Raw genomic sequence first — 14,535 nt, forward strand, 5'->3', positions numbered from 1 at the left:
ACAGCCTATATTCTTAACTGAGACCAGCTTGGCCACCACTGTGGACAAACAGCTTTCATTTTCTGGTCTCTGTTTCCATGAACACAAAACAAAGGGGGTTAGAGAGCAGAAAGCTCATGGCCCATAAGTCACATTTGGCTTGCACATTTTAACTATTTGGCCCTTGGTGGGTTTACTTTTTTTTAAAGTTAGATGTCACCATTTAAAAACCAAGAAACTATACATAATAAAATTTGGGGTTCTACTAAAACCTGGAAGATATGGCCGCATTGGTCTACATTCCTGTCTGGAAACAACTGGTTGGACCTTAGAAGTTACTACATTTTCTGGACCATCACAAAGTCTATAGGTACCATGGTCTCCAGCACGCCCTATTATGTCATGATGCTATGCGTCTACCTCAGGACCTTTGCACATCCTGGTCACTATTCTTGGAACACTCTCAGAGAGCTGCTTATCTCACTCCCTCCTTTTTTCATGGCTCAATTGAAATGTCACCTCTTGATAAAGGCTTTCCCTGGGCTTTATTTAAAATAACATCTTTCCTATCTATCCACTGTCTATTCCCCTCACTCTGAGTTATTTCTCTTGGTAGTACTTTATTGATCTATTTGTTTACTTCTGGCAGGCAAATCGGAGAAGGCAATAGCACCCCACTCCAGTACTCTTGCCTGGAAAATCCCATGGATGGAGGAGCCTGGTGGGCTGAAATCCATGGGGTCGCGAAGAGTTGGACACGACTGAGCGACTTCACTTTGACTTTTCACTTTCATGGCATTGGAGAAGGAAATGGCAACCCACTCCAGCGTTCTTGCCTGGAGAATCCCAGGGATGGAGGAGCTTGGTGGGCTGCCGTCTATGGGGTCGCACAGAGTCAGACACGACTGAAGTGACTTAGCAGGCAGGCAAATAACTGAGGGGCTAAAAGGCGGGACTCTGGATCCATACTGCCTGTATTCCGAGTTCAGGTCTTCAATATACTGTGTTAATAACACTGTATCATGTACTTGGGTGTTGCTAAGAGAGTAGATCTCAATGTTCTCACCACAAACAAGAAATGGTAATTAAGTGATGGGATGGAGGCCTTAGCAAATGCTATGGTGGTGATCATATCACAATATATAAATGTATCAAATCAACACAATTTTACACAATATTTACACAATATTATATGTCAATCATGTCTCAATAAATTAGTGAAAAAAATACGAGCTATAGGAATAAGGCAAGTTACTAAACTCTGTGCCATGAGTTATTTATCCATAAAACTGAGGCTAATAACTGCACCTGCTTCATGGGTTATTACAAAGTTAGAAAGAATTAGACCAGTTCTTGGCACGTTGTCTCATTGGAAAAGACTCTGATGCTGGGAGGGATTGGGGACAGGAGGAGAAGGGGACGACAGAGGATGAGATGGCTGGTGGCATCACTGACTCAATGGACATGAGTCTGAGTGAACTCCGGGAGTTGGTGATGGACAGGGAGGCCTGGTGTGCTGCGATTCATGGGGTCGCAAAGAGTCGGACATGACTGAGCGACTGATCTGATCTGGCACATTTATTGACGATATTTTATTGAAAGAATTAAGCCACCTTAATCCATTTACATAACCTGCCTGGCTCTGTTTACTTTGTGATACTGAAACCAGACACACTCTCTTTTTAGTTTAAGTGTCATAAAGTAGCTCGACAATTTGTGCTGAAAGAGTACTTGGGGCCTTAAACTTCCTAAAGTCGACTTCTTTTGTGGACTGTTTACCCAAGCAGAAAACCCACAGACCTAGACAATTTAGGTAGAAAAACACAGATACACACAGATATGCACCAATGTATAATTTTTATAGAACTATATATCCTGAACGCTGACACTGTGCGTGTAGCATTTCAATATCTATAACCAGGTATGCTGAGATCCCTTGGGATCTAAATGAGGATGCGTAGGGAGTCTGGTTCCTCCAGTCCCAGCTCTAAAGAGAAGGGAAGGAAATGAATCGAATGGGAAGTCAAGAAGAAGTCAGAAAGGCCCTTTTCCACCTTGTTACTCCTTCATCGCCAGCACCTGAAGCATTTCAAACCTCATACCCACCTATTAGTGATGCTCCCTAAGGCATGAGATTCCCACCCTCGGGCGCCACTAGATATTCCATAGATACAATTTGGCTCTACAAAGCACAATGAATCAACATGAAGGCCTAAATCCATGGTTCTCCTTGTGCTATCTTTTTATTATTTCCTGAGATTGTCCATTCCTCAATTTCAGGATAGGTCTCTGTATCTTAAATTGTAATGTCTTTTTTGTTTCCTTTTTTTATTTTAAATTAAGTCTGTGGTTGAACTCTTGTGATGAATATATGAAATAAATACATACTGGGTTGTTCTACCAAAAAAAAAAAATAGTTTATATCATCTGATCTGCTGCTCACATCTGCAAAGGTTCCATGCTATCTGGCTGTAATTTGTTCCAATGTTTTCTTCTAGTTCTACAGGAGTAAAAATTTCCCCAAATACTGTGGGAAGCCCCAGTTCTTTTCTGGGAGGTGAACATTTCCTTGCCAGCCTTGTGCTGCTTGATTCCCGCACACCTGCCTGATTCTGTGCTGCACGGGGACCCTTCTAGATGTCTGTAAAAGTGTCTGTTGAATTTAAAAAAAAAAAAATATATATATATATATATATGAAGGGCCTCCTTGGAAAAGTGCTAATAAGACAAGTTCATATGAGTTTCGGAGAGAGGGCGGGAAGACAAAGAAGTAGCAACTAAATGATACTCATTTTTCAATTCTTCTTCTAAAAATGCCTATAATCTTTTAGACTCGGTTCACTGAAGCAGACTTCAGCTTGTGTATACATCTCTGCCCTGTGGAAGCTGATGGCACTCCAAGTCCTTTTACTCAACAGCCTTCGGTTTTTGCATTTGTAAAATGAAGGGCTTTGGCTGGATGATCTCCGGGATTTCCTGCCCAGCTAACATTTTGCTTGGTTCCCTGAAATTCTTTAGGCAGCTCCCTGCCGTTCAATTTTATTTCAGCACCGGTTTCAACATGCGGTTTAAAAGCTAGTAAAAGCTTCTCTCATGGAACTCATGCCCCTCCTCAGGGAGTGCTAAAGCTTTGGGATTTTTATTGTGTTTTCTCTCTCCTGTTCTACTAGCTGACACTGGAAGCCAGGAGGAAGACTTTCTGTCACCTGTACTTTTTTCCTTCTTTCCTTTGGTTTGGTTAAATTAATTCAGGCCAATCACATCTGCATCTCTTTCATGCCGTGTTCAAAGTCCCGGCAGTGTCAGCGTGGGTCAGAGAACTGTGAGAACCCTCTTCACTCTTGCCTTCTTTCTTTGCTTCGTTTCAGTCCTTTCTCTTTCATCTTCCAGCCTCCCAAACCCCATGCCTCTCTCAAGTTGGATAAAACTAGTTGGATGAACTCTTTCCAATTATTTCACACTAAGAGACTAATGATTTAGGAGTTCAGGAGATGAGGGCTCCCTTCTCACACCACTGTGGAGAATGCATCCTCGGCTGGAGAAATTCAGCCGGGGACCATTCAGGCTACGTGCTCATGAGGCCCACTGTCTGAGGATTCACAGTAAGTCATCAGCCAATTACAGTTATCCAAGAGGATGGAAAGTACTTTTAAAAATCTGACAAATAGTGAGAGCTCTGGCCACCAGGGAAGGCTTCTCATCTCAGACCCGATTAAGGATGCAGATGTAGAAGGGGGCAGTCCCAAGGAGAAGGAATAGAGCCGTAAAGGCTTGGGGGAAATGAAGACACTGGCAGATTTCTCCTTTAGCAAAAGAGAAATGCAGTCCCAGAGAGGTTACGTAATTTACCTAAAGTCACATAGTGACTAGAGGATCAAGACGTGGTTGTTTTTGCTCTAGTCTGTCAGACCCTTCTAGAAAGTTTACTTTTAAAAAGGGATCCAGTGGAAGGTTGTAGATCAGTTCTTAGGGACTATTTCCCTGCTGCAGAATATAAATCACTGTGGCGCATGGACAAAGGAAAACGGTCCATAGGAGGGAAGCTTTCCGAATCCTCTAATCACACCACTCAAGGCTAACTGTGTCAACTCCCAGCCCTGGCTTCACAACAAGTGCCTGACAGCACTGTCAGTGTGCTGCTTGCCACAGCTCCGCACGAAAATGTCACAAAATAGCAGCATACAGGCCTGATGCATCCTGCCGACTAGTTCTGTTCGGCCTGTGTTGCCTCAAATGTTCTTTAAAAGTGAAACAAAACAGGATACTTAAAATGCCTTTTAATTTTAATGACTGCGGCACCACAGCTACAATCAATTTCCTTTTCTAGTTTATTAAAGTCAGGCCAACATTTATAGGATCAGGTAAATGAATTTCCTAAAAAATTCTTGTGTATATGTGTACATCCGAATCCATATACACATGCATGTATATGGGCTTCCCTGGTGGCTCAGTGGTAAAGAATCCACCTGCCAAGCAGGAGATGCAGGTTCAATCCCTGGGTCAGGAAGATCCCCTGGAGAAGGAAATGCAACCCACTCCAATATTCTTCCTGGGAAATCCCATGGACAGAGGAGCCTGGGGAGCTACAGTCCAGAGGGTCGCAAAGAGTTGGACATGACTTGGTGACTAAACAACATCAACAATATCTCCATAACAAAAGGGACATGACCAAAAATAATTAACCATTACTAACACTGAGAAGTTACTACTGTTGATTAAAAATGTGATCAAGACAAGAACAAAACAAAACTGACTTTGGAGATATTAAAAATGTGGATCTTCATGATTTTTTTATAGACCCAAACACAGGGTCTTTAACCGCTTCCGATTGACTCTGCCTGAGACTGAAGTTTAGGCGATTCTCTCAATCCTGGTCAGTTGTCAGGGACCATTTATAAAACTCAGACCAAACCACTTTGGGGCAGAGATGCAGAAATGAGTCTGTGAGAGCATCATCTGCGAAAGTGAGGACAGATTCACGAGAACAGCGTGCCCCCATTAACAGCAAGAGTATAGGTGCCTTAGCAAAAAAAGAAATTACCCACTTTGTATCCTTTTACTTCTGACTCATTATCCAGGGCCTTCACTTGATCCCAATTGAGGATAATTTTGGAGTCCGATGAATTCCATATGATGTTTCCGGGGGGTTGACTTGGCGCTATAAAAAAAAATTAAGATATACGAAGTCACAGATTATTAAGTCTCAATGGATTCTGAGGAATATCTCCTTCCTAGAATTCGAGAGTGGAGGCAATTTAACGGGCTATTGCACTAATATGTGTCTTCAAGGTCACTAAAATCTGACGAGATACAGCGCTGCAAATGGAAAAAGATTCAGTTGGTCGCCTAACATTTATAGCTAAAAGAAGTAGCCCTTCCCAGTGAGGAGAAAACATTTATCTTTCTGTCCTCCAGAGCAATGAATTTTGCATGGTATTCGGGAAGGTTCAGTTAAAATGCTAAGGTAAATCTGAATCTCCATAATGATACCAATTAGTATGCAAATGATCACTGGGAGGTAGGGATGGGCAATGAACTTGGAATATGTTTGATGAATCCCTGAAATATTTCTGAGCAAGAATATTCTTACGTGGCTTTCTGGTTGTCACGTTGACTGTTGCACTGGCGGGGCCTGTCCCAGCAGAATTATATGCCTTGACAGCTAAATGATACAGGGCACTGCCTTTTAAGTTGGTGATTTTTGTTGACGTCTGATTTCCTATTGTTCGTATTTTTCGAGCATTCTCTTCTTTGTCATCATGTCTCCAATATTTAACCTGAGATAACACAAAGGAAGACCTTGGATGTCATACCTATTGGGGATACCTCCAATGTGATTTTTTTTTTCATACAAGATTCTTATGACAGTGTTAATTTTCTATATAGCAAGTCATAAGCAGAGCCTTCAGAACCAAGACCTTTGTGTGCACTGAGAAATAACTGGCAATAAAAAAAAGGCCCCCTCTTTGTTCTGAGCTTCAGAGTGAGATGGGAAATTGCTACAACCACTGTTGCTATTTCTCCCTCCCTGACCCCCACCTCGTTTTGAGGCCAAGTGATCCTGGGTGTATCAGAAATCAAAGCTCAACTTGCCAACCATCTTATATATTCTCAGACCTGCATGTGTTTGGACAGAGGTCTCTGTAATTCAGAAAGGAGGAAGCTCACAGCAGAATGCTCAGTGCCTTCATCCGTGCTCCTCTAGAAGCCACTGTCTTCTAAAACAAATGTCTCTATATGGAACTCGAGGTCTTTTTTCCATCTGTGTGTGTGTGGAAAGATCTCACTGAGGGGTACAGACCCTTACCCAGAACCAAGGCACCCATCTCTTGCTTACCTCATACCCTTGTATCCGACCTCTATTCTTCTCCATAGGGGAGGCCCAGAAAACTTCAATGTCTGTTGCAGAAAGACTTCTGGCAAAGATGCTGGCTGGTGGTTTGGTGGGTTCTGCAGATGAGTGTGGAAAAATTTACAACTCTATCAGCTATATTCAAATAAGGTTCTGGATACTGGCATCATAGATGCAAAGAATCCATTATTGTAGACTAATCTTCACTGATCATGACCCAAACATTCACTTCACAGAGGACCCAGGATTAATGGCTGGGAGGGGGTGGTGATGGAGACGGTGCTGAAGAGAGCTGTTCAAAGTCTTTGGCTTCTGAATTTAGGGTTAAGTGAAAAAGACTCTGACGCTGGGAGGGATTGGGGGCAGGAGGAGAAGGGGATGACAGAGGATGAGATGGCTGGTGGCATCACTGACTCGATGGACATGAGTCTGAGTGAACTCCGGGAGTTGGTGATGGACAGGGAGGCCTGGTGTGCTGCGATTCATGGGGTCGCAAAGAGTCAGACACAACTGAGCGACTGAACTAAACTGAACTGAACTGGAAGGGAAATAAACCAGGAAACTGAAGTTTAAGAGCCAAGTTCTCCTAGCCAGCAATTTATTTAATATACATCCTTCTTAATTAGCATTTGTCATAGGTGAGAGTTCCACTCGCTGTTATGAAAATGAGAGAGACAGAAAACAGGAGAATGAACTGACTTGACTAAGTTACAGGAGGGCTGGGTGACAGTTCAGTTCTGCACCGCCAGCTGTATGTCTTGGACAAGGCGTTTATGCTTTCTGGGCCTTAGCATCCTTAGTTGCAAAGGAGAGTCTAGACCAAGTCTGTCCCCCACATTTCAGTTCTTTTTGCCAGATTTCTGCCAGAGCTATGTACCATTTTTATGTGAAGGTTTTCCTGTCAGTGGTCTTTCTTAAGGAAAAGCTTAGGCATATTGGGAGCTGTAACTTCATGAAATTCTGGTTTTGATTTGATGGCTGTAAATTTTCGGATGCAATTCAAACCAATATATAACTATCAGATATTTTTAAAGGTTCACCTAGAACCATTAACAGTAACTTGTGTGCTCCTTCTGAAATCCACATTATGTTCCAGCACATGCTGGAGGTGGAGGCCACTAAGGTTGTGTCTATTTATAATAATGTATTATTCTATCTGCGTGTTAATTCACTCAGTATTTATTAGGGGTCTGTGTGGCATACATGTTCAGACACTGGTGACACAAAGGTGAAAAAATAAATATCTGGCCCTCAGGAAATACACCTTAGTGAGAATATAAAACTGTAACTCAAAATTTATAATACATTGAGATGAGAATTATAACAGAGGAATGTTACGGTACAAGGACAAAGAGAAGCAACTCAGTCAGCTGGCCTCAGGAAATGAGAGGAGGCCTTAGTTGTTCAAGTTGAATTTTGAAAGATAACTGTGAAATCACAAAGTGGGCAAGGCGGAGAACATTAAAAGAAGTTGAAGCATATGCTAGGGACTCAAGGTTCTTTGGATAACTGCAAATCCTCTGGCTATGGTTGGAGCATGGATCATGCAGGGAAATGAAGCAGAAAAGAGAGGTGAGGGTGAGATCATGGAGAACTGCTGAGTCTAAGGGGCTGCCTTCTCTTTCTGTACAGAACGGACTGCATCTTCACTTACTCCAAATCAATGACTCAACTTGCAACTGCTTTAATATGGTCTCATTCCGAATATCAGCTTTGAAACAATGAAGGCGAACGCCGATGGAAATGAAGGCCATTATGCAAGGCATTCTAAGAGCAATGCTAGCACTGAGGCAGTACAAATAAATGAGAACCCCTCAACGTGCTAACACCATGGGTGACAGTGAGAACAATCACATGCTTCGTGACTCTCTACTTAATAACAGAATAATTTTTGAGTATACTATGACATATGAAAAGTGGTAAGAGGAAATGCAAATTATATTTTGGTGTTCACCTAAAGCTACAAAATATAATTCTGTTGAAAGTAATGTTATATACAAATGGGAGATCTTCTATAGTGCTTGTGATTTTGGTCCTTAGCAATGGAATTAATAGTGGATATCCATTTGTTTCTATATATCATGGAGTTGCTATCTTTCTAAGAGATTGGTGGAAGACAATGAAATGTATTTTTCATACTACACTTTTCTCAAGTCAGGATATGCCTTCAATTTATGGGTAGTGCTAAATTGACGGCACATCCTGAAATCAACATCTAGGGCTTCCCTTGTGGTCCAGTGGTTAGGAATCCACCTTACAATACAGGGGGGACACTGGTTTGATCCCTGGTCCAGGAAGATCCTACATGTGGGGTGTGTCGGGGGGTAACTTAGCCAGAGCACCACAACTACTGAGTTTGTGCTCTGGAGCCCACCAGCCACAATTACGGAGCCTAGGAGCAGCAACTACTGAAGCCCTTGCACCCTAGAGCCCATGCTCAGCAAGAGGAGAAGCCCACACACCTGCAGTGAGAAGCCCGCACACCACAGCTAGAGAGTAGCCCCTGTTCTCTGAACCTAGAAAGACCACATGTAATGACGAAGACCAGAGCAGCCATAAATAAATAAACAAATGAATAAAATCAATCTTAAAACTGAAGAAGCATCATACCTTCTTCTGCAGAATATACCACTGTGGTGGGACTGAAAGGGCCCTCTCCTTTATTGTTGAAAACACCCACTTTAACCTCAAAAGGAGAGAAGGGACGCACGCTCTCATTCCTGAACACGTATCTGGAGGCATCAGCGGAGGCCAGCACCGTCAGCATCCAGATCATTTTGCCGTAGGGTCGGAAGGCCACCACGTAACCAAAGCCTCTGCCGTTCTGTAACTCCTCAGGGACCGTCTGTGAAAGAAGGGAGGTGGTCTTCAGAGACTGCAGTAGCTTGATTCAAACGCCACATTGTCTTATTCCACCACCACCCACACCCCCATCTTGCCTCCATCCTATCTCATCGTGGGTTTTGTGGAGAGTCTTCAGTTTGGGACTTGCCAACAGTCTAGCTTCGATATTCAGAGGGGACTGCAGCAGGAGTTTAAAAAAGTCACCGTAAACCTGCAGTGGAGAGCCTGGCTTCCTGATGTGGGAGACCAACTCTGAGATTGTTGGAAATGACGGTGGGAGACACTGGACAGTTGATCTAAAACCCAACATTTCCAACATGTACCATCCAACATGATTCTTCCTCCAGCGTCACACAGATACTCAATGAAGCAGCTCTCATCAAAGAAGTGAGGATCATCTCGCTCAGCCCAAATCTTCCCTCTCAGCTCAGAAGTGCTGACCGGGAAAGGGTGAGTGGTTTATCTCACTGCTGGGGCTTTGGTTAAATGACAGATTTGAACTTCCGGGCTTGTTGTCTAGAATCCTTCAGAAACATTTAGAACTTTTGCTGAGACTCTGACTTCCTCTCTCAAAATCAATTTTCAATAAATGAGTGACTAATAAACCTCTACGTTTTTTAAAAAATAACCTTACACAAGAGGGCTCCAGCAGCAAAGTCAACCCCAGGAAATTGTGTTAGCACACGGAGTCTAATGTGCACAATTGGCCTTGAAGTAATTCAGGAAAAAAAGAAAAAAACTGGTTTTCTTTAAGCCAGACTTCTTTTATGTATAATATTACATACACTTTTTTTTCTTGTGTTGTCTTCCCTTTCATGATTGTTTTTTTCTGTGATGAACTGAATTAAAACTTAACTCCATAATCGATGGGCAAACATCATCTCTTCCTGCTGACCATTAATGTTGTGAAAGGGAGTGTCTGCACTCAAATGGATTTTAGGTGTTAAAAACAGAGGAGGAAACTTCCTAGATGTGTTTAACACAGAATAAAATGATAAGATAGCCTGGACTAATGTGTGTTGCTGTTGTTTCATGATTCATTTACCTCCCAGGTTATAACCAGTTCAGATTTGCTGCCTCCACCACCACTGACGTTAGCTGGGGTGACTTCGGGGACTGTTGAGGAGAAAAAACAAGTCATGTCAGGTGACAAAGGCCAGGAGGGCCACTACGGTGGCTGGGCTGAGGTGACCCACTCTAACAAATACTCAGATGTGCATGGCTTTGTTTTCTGAGGTCAGAAACGGTATGATCAAGGGGTCTAAAGCATCAGTTCACAGAAATGAAATATACCAAGGAAATCGCTATTCCATAGTGACCTATTTCCCATTCAGCAAGGCACATCTATTATTGGACAAGACTGAAGAATGGTTCAGCTCCACCCTTAGAGGCCGAGGTTCAGGGGGATGAGAAAAGGACCGAGGTTCTGGTTCTAATACTTGGGTAGGCGTTTATTAACCACATGGCAATACATGAAGGAGAGACGATACACACTCCGCCCAGGCAGAGTTTACAGTCTAGTTGGGGGGGCAGGAGCACACGCAGGATGATTACAGAGCGAGGTCGACAGCCAACAACAGAGCCGCACAGACAGAACGGAGGCGCGCGGCAGCCTTCGGCAGCGCGGCTGCTCAGAGCAGGGCTGGGCTAATGGCTTCTCGGAGCAACGTGAGTTGTGAGCTGGGTGTTGAAGGAAGTGGTGGACAGAGGTTGACCTCTGGCTCACTGTGCTTAAACTCTTTGATCCCCAGTTTTCTCTGTAAAAGAGGGGAAATTTGGCTAGCTTTGTCCTCAGGACTGCTGAGAGGAATTAATTAAATTATGATTTCACAGTGGGGGAGGAAGCATGGGGATTATTGGCTTATCATCATGTAAGTGAACAGCTCCAGACAGAATCTGAAAATGTCTGGCTGGGGTAGAGATGTGGTGCCTGGGTATGTCCCCTTGGATTAAGACAGTGAAACAGATCTAGATGGATTTGTGTCCAAGAGTAGGGTCAGAGGCCCCATTTGCTCCGGGGCTTTGCTCTTTCTTCAACAAACACTGAGGATGAGATGGTTAGATAGCATCACTGACTCAAGGGACATGAGTTTGAACAACCTCCAGGAGATGGCGAAGGACAGGGGAGACTGCTGTGCGGCAGTTCATGGGGTCACAAAGAGTCAGACACGACTGAGCGACTGAACAACAATAACAACGACAAACACTGTTCTCATCACGGTTGGGACCTTCACAGAGACCCACACCTAGGCCTTCCACGCCATGTGAGACAAAGACAAGGAATGCTGATGAATTCATACTCTTCTCTCCCTGCGTTCACCCAAGCTGTGTATACAGAAGTTCCTACTGAACTGTTGATCCGGCTTGCATGAATTAGCAGGAAGGAAATGGCAACCCACTCCAGTATCCTTGCCTGGAAAACCCCATGGCCAGAGGAACCTGGTGGGCTGCAGTCCACAGAGTTGCAAAGAGTCAGGCATGACATGACTAACACTTTCATTTCTCAACCTTAGCTTTTGGGAAGGGTTTATGCCCTAAGGACAATCTGACTGGACATTTCTGAAGAACTTAATCTTTGTCACTTGAGATTCCTGTGAGTTGACAGCATTTGAACTGTGGTTGTGCCTTTAAAACAATAATAATCCTGGTAGGAAAGTCTTGGTGACAAATGAACCAAGGAAGAAAGACATGGCATTTGAGGGAACTAAGACAGGTGTCTCACCCTGGACCAGGGAAGCCAGTGAAGAGTGAGACTATAACTCTGGATTGAAACTCAGTGCTGGGACTCACAGAAAGAGAGAGAGAAAGAACAAACCAGTGGTTACCAGTGGGGACAGGAGTAGGGGAGGGATGTTGTAAGGGTAGGGAAGTATGGGGTACAAATCATTAGGTACAAAATAAGGTACAAGGATACTCATAAAACATAGGGAATATAGCCAATAGTTAATAACAAGTATAAATGGAGTGTAATCTTTAAAAATTGTGACTCACCAAATGAGGTGTAAAAAGGTGTACCAAACTGTACACCTCTAACTTGTATAATATTGTACATCAAATATACTTCAACAAAAATAAATAAATAAAAACAACAATAGAAAGGATACTCCCTGCTGGTTAATAAGCTGAGCATCTACTGGCCTCGTTTCTGATGACTGCAGTCATTGTAGGGAAGGATGTTTAACATTGAAGCTCCTTAGGGCTGAAGAACAGGGTGATTAAACGCCTCTCCCTAAGGAGCAGGAGTTGCTGTATTCGGGGTGCTACTCACGGGCCTCTTCTGTCCTCCGCTTCTCAGAGGGCCGGCTGGGCTCCCCAATCCCAATCACGTTGGCTGCAACTGTGCGGAATTCATACTCGACCCAGGGGTTCAGACCCACCACGGTGGCTGTGAATGTCTTCCCATCGATGAGTTCTGGGACTGAAAGACATCGAAAGAAAGTGAAATAGTTGATTTTAATACTTGTCCCACTTTAAGAAAAAGTATTGGTGATTGTGATTCAAAGTTGTATGTAATAAAATATTGATTAAAAGGCATTCAAAATTATATGCCATAAACTTTAGTTATTACAAGGTTAAAAAAAAGGTGAGGATGTTGCATAGAATTCTGTGTTAGGAAGATTGGAACTTGGTTCATCACCACCATCACCGTCACTGTATCCAGGGCACCACCACAGGTCTGAGGGCAGCTGCACAAACAGCCCTTGCACGGCGGTCATCCCAGACCACTCCGCGCCAGACCAATCAACTCAAATCTCACACCAGCAGATGATACCACAAAGACAGTCTCCAAGGCCCAAGGCTACCTGACTGTAATCACTCTTGTTCTCTCTCACATGTTTCGCGGTTTTTACTGAATAGGACTGGGCACATTGTTTAATTCTTACAACTACCCTAGGAATACGGTGAAGTTACTCTCTTCATTTTTATAGATGAGGAAAAGGTACCACATAAAGGTCAAATGACTCACCCAGGGTCACAGTGGATTTGCATCTTTGACCACATGGCCCAAGCTCCGTTATAACAACTGCTGCTACTGCTAAGTCACTTCAGTCGTGTCCGACTCTGTGCGACCCCAGAGACGGCAGCCCACCAGGCTTCCCCGTCCCTGGGATTCTCCAGGCAAGAACACTGGAGTGGGTTGCCATTTCCTTCTCCAATGCATGAAAGTGAAAAGTGAAAGTGAAGTCGCTTAGTCGTGTCCGACTCTAGCGACCCCATGGACTGCAGCCTACCAGGCTCCTCCGTCCATGGGATTTTCTAGGCAAAAGTACTAGAGTGGGGTGCCACTACCTTTAACAACAACAGAGCAATAATGATATAGATCGATACAACTACTGTCAGTGAATTGTATTAGCATATCAAAAGAAAGAAGCTGCAAATGTAGAACGGACGGTCCATGAAGAACACAAAAAGCGGGATCAGAGAGGCAGCATTTGACAGTGTTCATTCAGCAGGGCTCCTTCACAGAGGACGGGGCTCACTGCCTGAAGCCGCAAGCCACAGAGCCCTGGACTTGGCTTCTACACTCTCTGGGCAACCTTTTGGGTTTTGAACTGATTACCATAAAGATTTCCCGATGGGCCCAGGGGATGTCCCTGTGACAAAGCTGAGGCCCCAGTGACCAGACTTCAGTGACTTCCAGCCTCCTTGGGACCACATGTATACAATCCTTCCCTCCAAAGGTGAAAAGTATGGGCTCTGCAGTCAGACAACCTGGATTCTAATCCTGAATTCACTCTTAGCAGCCGAAGAACCTTAGGAAAGTTGCTTAACCTTTCCACGCCTTGGTTTTCTCACTGTGAAATAAAACTAATAACATCTATTCACAGTGCATTTGAGAACACCCAAGAAAAGCACTTATAAGCGCTCAACCAATTCTAGTTGTAGCTGTTTTCTTTTGTATACTATCCTTATCATTGTTGTGAATATCAATATCTTCATCCCCCTCCTTTCCTTCATCATATTTATGCAGTGATTTACTTTTTTTTAAGTTTCACAATCACTTCTGTATAGGGTCATAACTGTTCTTATTTTGCCCATTTAACAGAAGAGGAAAATAAAGACGTATAGAAATCTGCTCAGGATTAGAAGTCGTATATCCTTAATTTCCAGATTTCCTTTCCTTTCTTCCTGAAACACTCCCGTGACCCAGGAGAAAGTCAGTGTCAGCTGGAAACACAGAAACCCATTTCTGAGGTCAGATATGCTCAAATGGAAAAACCAGAGGAGTGTGCAACGTGCTTATAATAACTGTTTGTTTGTTTTTTTCCTCAAACAAAACCTAAATAAAATAACAAACTGAGTCAATTGAGAGGTGTAGACAGGAGCAGAAGTGGTAGGCCTACTCACGTATGCTTTAA

General features: G+C 43.4%; 1 protein-coding gene across 10 annotated transcripts in view; it reads right to left on the minus strand.

Moving 5' to 3' along the window:
- LOC147348220 (contactin-4) overlaps positions 1-14,535 on the minus strand; it is a 1,019,923-nt gene that overhangs the window by 9,259 nt on the left and 996,129 nt on the right. For 9 of the 10 annotated variants that reach the window (XM_086366640.1, XM_086366644.1, XM_086366647.1 and 6 more), the window contains 6 exons: positions 12,444-12,593; positions 10,221-10,291; positions 8,942-9,176; positions 6,317-6,429; positions 5,570-5,756; positions 5,025-5,137 (listed from right to left, as the gene is read on the minus strand). In XM_086366640.1, coding sequence (XP_086222766.1) covers positions 5,025-5,137; positions 5,570-5,756; positions 6,317-6,429; positions 8,942-9,176; positions 10,221-10,291; positions 12,444-12,593 — 869 coding nt within the window. Of the gene's footprint in view, positions 1-5,024; positions 5,138-5,569; positions 5,757-6,316; positions 6,430-8,941; positions 9,177-10,220; positions 10,292-10,346; positions 10,933-12,443; positions 12,594-14,535 lie in introns of those variants that run through there. The other variant, XM_086366648.1, reaches the window with a different exon arrangement.

The sequence above is a fragment of the Bos grunniens genome, chromosome 22 (genome assembly GCF_055505025.1).
Source record: "Bos grunniens cultivar Pamir isolate PY7600 chromosome 22, Bosgru_T2T1.0, whole genome shotgun sequence".
Taxonomy (NCBI): domain Eukaryota; kingdom Metazoa; phylum Chordata; class Mammalia; order Artiodactyla; family Bovidae; genus Bos; species Bos grunniens.